This window comes from Tauraco erythrolophus, chromosome W (assembly GCF_009769465.1).
Source record: "Tauraco erythrolophus isolate bTauEry1 chromosome W, bTauEry1.pri, whole genome shotgun sequence".
NCBI classification, from domain to species: domain Eukaryota; kingdom Metazoa; phylum Chordata; class Aves; order Musophagiformes; family Musophagidae; genus Tauraco; species Tauraco erythrolophus.
This window is the reverse complement of record NC_141497.1, coordinates 7201809-7206509: the sequence shown is the minus strand read 5'-3', so window position 1 is coordinate 7206509 and position 4701 is coordinate 7201809. Positions and strand designations below refer to the sequence as shown.

At 48.5% G+C, this 4701-nt stretch overlaps 1 protein-coding gene across 1 annotated transcript; it reads left to right on the top strand.

Annotated features, from left to right (window-relative positions):
- Window positions 1-481: 481 nt before the first annotated feature.
- On the top strand, window positions 482-4367 carry LOC147526194 (DNA polymerase iota-like). The gene is given in 6 exon segments (XM_086630301.1): window positions 482-575; window positions 1401-1526; window positions 2215-2253; window positions 2256-2372; window positions 2890-3042; window positions 4138-4367. Coding segments are annotated over 6 exon segments (759 nt in total).
- Window positions 4368-4701: the final 334 nt, after the last annotated feature.

Below are 4701 nucleotides of genomic sequence, written 5' to 3'. Positions count from 1 at the left end.
TGAACCCTTCATGAAACTGTTACGCAAAACTTTAACCCCTTTATTGTTGAGTAACACAACCACCACGACAGCCCTCCCCGGGACCCGCGGGCTCTGCCGAGCTCGGTCCGGTTTCTCGCAGCACGAACAACCCGTCGGCCACAACCGGAGGGCTCCGTCCCCGCGCCGCCCCCGCTCTCGGGGCCCCGCAGGCGGCCGGCAAGGCCCTGGCGCGGCGTTAGGACCTGCGCGGCGCGGCCGTGCGGCCGCCTCCTCCGCGGAGCGGGCGCGGCGCGAAGGGAGCTGCGGGAGCGCGGCCGTCCCCGCCGGCGGCGGGTGTAGGGAGCGGCTGGGAGGAGGCGGATGAGTCATCCCGCAGGCGGTATGGAGCCCTTCCCGCCGCCCACGGAGGAGGATGAGGAGGACTGGCTTCGCCCGCAGCCCGGCGGCGGGAGCGCTCCTCCTGCCCCGTGTGAGCGCGGGCGGCGGTGGGGCGGGAGCGATGGCGGGAGGGGAGCGGCGCGGCGGCGGAGCCCGCGTCCCGCGGGGCCGGCTCCGCAGCGGGTGGCCGCAGTCTGCGGCGGGAGCGCTCCGCTGTGGGGCAGAACGCCGCGTTCTGTCCCGGAGAGGGGCTCCGGCACACGGCGAGGCTGCCCGGCCCGTGTGGAAAGGCCGGAGCTGCGGGGGGAGCGCCGAGCCCGCCCCGTGTTCCCGGTGTCCCGGGAAAACATGCGAGCTCCCTGTGGGAGCCGTGAGGGGGGGAGAGCCTCTCCTCGCCGCCTTTTTAGTTTTTAATGGTTTCCGTGATCCTGCTTTGCTTCTCCACCTACCAGAGACCTCAGTAGACATTAAAAGCAGCCCCCCCAACAGCGTACAGCAAGAAACCAGTTTCGTTAGGACTCCATCAACCAACTGGGGTTATTTTCAGCTCTTTGGTTTTAAATTTTCTTTCTTTTTTTAACTTGGTGGGCTTCTTTTCCTAGCGGGGTTTGCTGTTTGTTGGCTGGGGATTTGCCATCTTCCTCGGCCGCCCCTGGGAAAGGCGGGTAGTTGATAGAGCTGGTTTAGCGGAGTTAAAGACAGGTCGTTTTCCCGAAATATATTAAAAAGGAGTTTCGGTCTTCCACTGTGGAAGGATGTTGTGTCGGTAAAGCGATGTTCGAAAATGGTTCAGTGAAAAACAACCACCACTGACCCTCCAAAAACAGGAGTGTTTTTGGTAAAAAGCTGAGCTGCGGTGGATGACTTACGCTCCTAAGTAATCCTAGAATTAATGCAGCGCTAGAATTCGTACACAACTTGTAAATTTTATCTTCTCCTTGTAATAGCTGTTTATTAGGCTGGATTAATTTTGAAAAGGCGGTGATGTCACACGCGAGGCAGCTCGTAATTTCTAATCTGTTGGTTTCCTTTCCTTGCAGCAGGCCCCAGCACATCGGTGTCGGCGAGAAGCGCAGCGTGCAGGGTGATTGTGCACGTTGACTCGGACTGCTTCTACGCACAAGTAGAAATGATCCGTAATCCTGAATTAAGAGACAAGCCTTTAGGTATGAGTTAATTTGCTGTTAATTTGGGGATTATGTGTATTCAGGCAGAAGAAACTAAGGACATGAATAAATTGAGGACACGCTGGTGTGGTGAGATACAGGCAGCCACACCGGAGCTGTAAGTGCATCCGGAGTGAGTAAGGTGCAGTGTAGACTCTGTGTAGCTGTGTGACTACAAGAGTAATAAATCCTCTGGAGCGCAAGTCCAGGCACTTGCTGACGTGTCTGAACCATTCTGGGGATTGAAGCTGGTTTGTAACATACGTGGGCATGGAGAGGGCAGGGTTCCACAGATGAGCCTGAGCCTTTTGACACAGTCATGCTTAAAACGTGTTATTCCATCCAGAAGTTAAAGATGAACGTGAGGTAATCAGTAGCATCTACGATCAGTTGAGAAAGTCCATCATAAAATGACTATTGCATCAAGAGTGCTTTGACAGGTGAGGTTGCCCTAAAAGGCCCCAAACTAAGAGCGATATTCCAATGGGAAAAAATACCTGTAAGGTTTTAAAATGTTCTTGCTGGTCCTTCCCTCAGTCTTGTAAAATAAGACTGTCATGTTGGTTCGTTGGCTTTGTTCTACGATGTTGCGTTCTGACCAAAGCATTTGCTTCGCAGTGGCTTGAAAGTTCTGTGAAGTACCAAGAAACTTTAAAAAAACCCAAAACATTTAACCTTTATTTTTCAGGTGTGCAACAGAAATCCATCGTGGTTACCTGTAACTACGAAGCCTTGGAGTAAAGAAACTGATGTCTGTCAAGGATGCTAAAGAGAAGTGTCCTCAGCTGATACTGGTTAACGGAGAAGATCTAACCCTGTACAGGGAAACGTCCTACAAGGTTACAGGTATGAAAAATCAACAGCTTTTCAGAAGAGGACACCTTAAACTCTGTGGATGTGCACACGTGTGCAAAAGCATGTGACGTTTTCCTGCTCTAAAAGTTGTTCTTGGAATGAGCCTCATACCATGGCAATACTACTTCCAGTTGTACAATGCCAATCGATTAGATCTAATCAAAATCTTCCCTCTTTCAGTGAATCTCCCCTCTTAAAAGTGAAAGCTCACCTAACTGGGAAACAGTTTTCCTTAGGAGAAAGTACTGTAGAGGTTAAGAACTGTAATTTCAAAAAGAAATGAGGCAAGAAAGAAGAGATTTGGGAAGAAGAAAAGCAGGTGACAGAGGTGGTTGTGGGATGAGGAAATATTCCTCCTCGTCACCTTTGCTAAAATCAGCGCCTTATTATTTTATCTGGAAGAGAACACAGCTGAATCCATGGGAAATCAGCTGTGGATTGATGCAGACACGAAAACCTCGCGTTATTAGTTGTGCGGGTATTATCCTTGGGTATCTTTTCCTCCTAGAGTTGTTGGGGGAATTTTGTCCGCTGGTGGAAAGACTTGGGTTTGATGAAAATTTTGTGGATATCACTGAGATTGTGGAGAAAAGATTGAACCAGCTGCAGCAAAGTGGATGTTCCAGAGTCTGCATGTCTGGCCACGTGTACAACGACCAAGGTGAGTTAAACGTTCCTCATTTTGAAAAATACGGTAAATATTTGTGAAGTTCGGTACAAAGTATCCGTCTGCTGTTCATATTGTCCAGAGAGGAACAGTTGGAAACTTGTGCTGGTCGATACTGGGTTTCTGTATTTGAGAGTACATGTGTGGCAAATGTTAATCCGTGTTCCAACTGGATTGTAAAAAAATAAATCTTTGGGGTAGATAAGCACGTACAATGATTTGGGAGAAGAGATCCCAGAACAGATTTGAGACAACCTGCTCTAGGGGAAGGTGGGATGGAACTAGATGATCCTGAAGGTCCCTTCCAACCCAAACCATTCCATGATTCTATGATTTTCATTGTCCTTTTTTTTTTTTTCTCTAAAGTAGTTTTACTGTATTAAGACGTAGAATTTTGGATTCAGCTTGAATGTTGTTGGCAAAATTGAATGAGTTTTTTAACAAATAAACTCCAAAATGCAGTAAATTTTTGCTGTAGCCAGTAGGTCAGGAACAGACTTACTAAGTAGGGAACTGAGATGCTTTGTGCATCGTCAAACGTGAATGCAACAGCTATTTCGTGACGCTCGTTCTAGGCACAAGGAAGCAAAGCAGTTGTTTTTTTTCCTGGAATTTGAGCTCATGCGATGGCTTTAATATATGGTTTGATGAGGTAAAAAGGACTTTTCAGGCATTTCTCCTCATTTGGCACTTGCAAGTGAGTAATAAAGGCTTAGCTGTAAGGCAGCCCTCTAAATTAAAGATCTGTAAATCTCTACTTTGGTTACATTAGTACATGAATCTGTGATATTTAATGCTCTTTTTTTGACATCTCTTCATATATTTTATATTTAAAATATTCTCTAAATATTATGCTTCCTGGACAGCATGCCCCTGGCTTTGGACAGTAGCAGTCCCCCTTTTCCCAGGGTTTTTGGGAGATAGGAATGAAGTTCAACTTGGATACAGAAGGCATGGCAATACCACTTGACCCGTGAGGCCGTACTTTCTTGTCCTGCTTTAATGCAATGTAAAAAATACCCGAATCTAGAGGATGAGCTAATTAGGTGACTGTTTACGTACCAAACACGGCTCTCTTTTTCTTTGCAGCCATCAATTTGCACGATACAACGCATGTAAGACTAGTTGTTGGATCTCAGGTTGCCCAAGAGTTCAGGGAAGCCATCCACGCGAGACTGGGCCTCACAGGCTGCGCAGGAGTGGCCTGGAACAAATTATTGTCTAAACTAGTATCTGGGACCTTTAAACCAAATCAGCAAACAGTTCTTCTGCCTGAAAGTTGTCAAGCTGGGAGGCTGTGTCGATCTGCTCGAGGGTAGGGAGGCCCTTCAGAGGGATTTGAACAGGCTGGATCGTTGGGCTGAGGCCAATGGCATGAGCTTTAATAAGGCCAAGTGCAGAGTCCTTCACTTGGGGTATAAAAACCCCAAGCATTGCTATAGGCTCGGGGAAGAGTGGCTGGAGAGCTGCCTGGCGGAGAAGGACCTGGGGGTGTTGGTTGACTACCAGCTTGATATGAGCCAGCAGTGTGCCCAGGTGGCCAAGAAGGCCAATGGGATACTGGTGTGTATCAAGAATAGTGTAACCAGCAGGAATAGGGAAGTGATCCTGCCCCTGTACTCGGCACTGGTGAGGCCGCACCTGGAATATTGT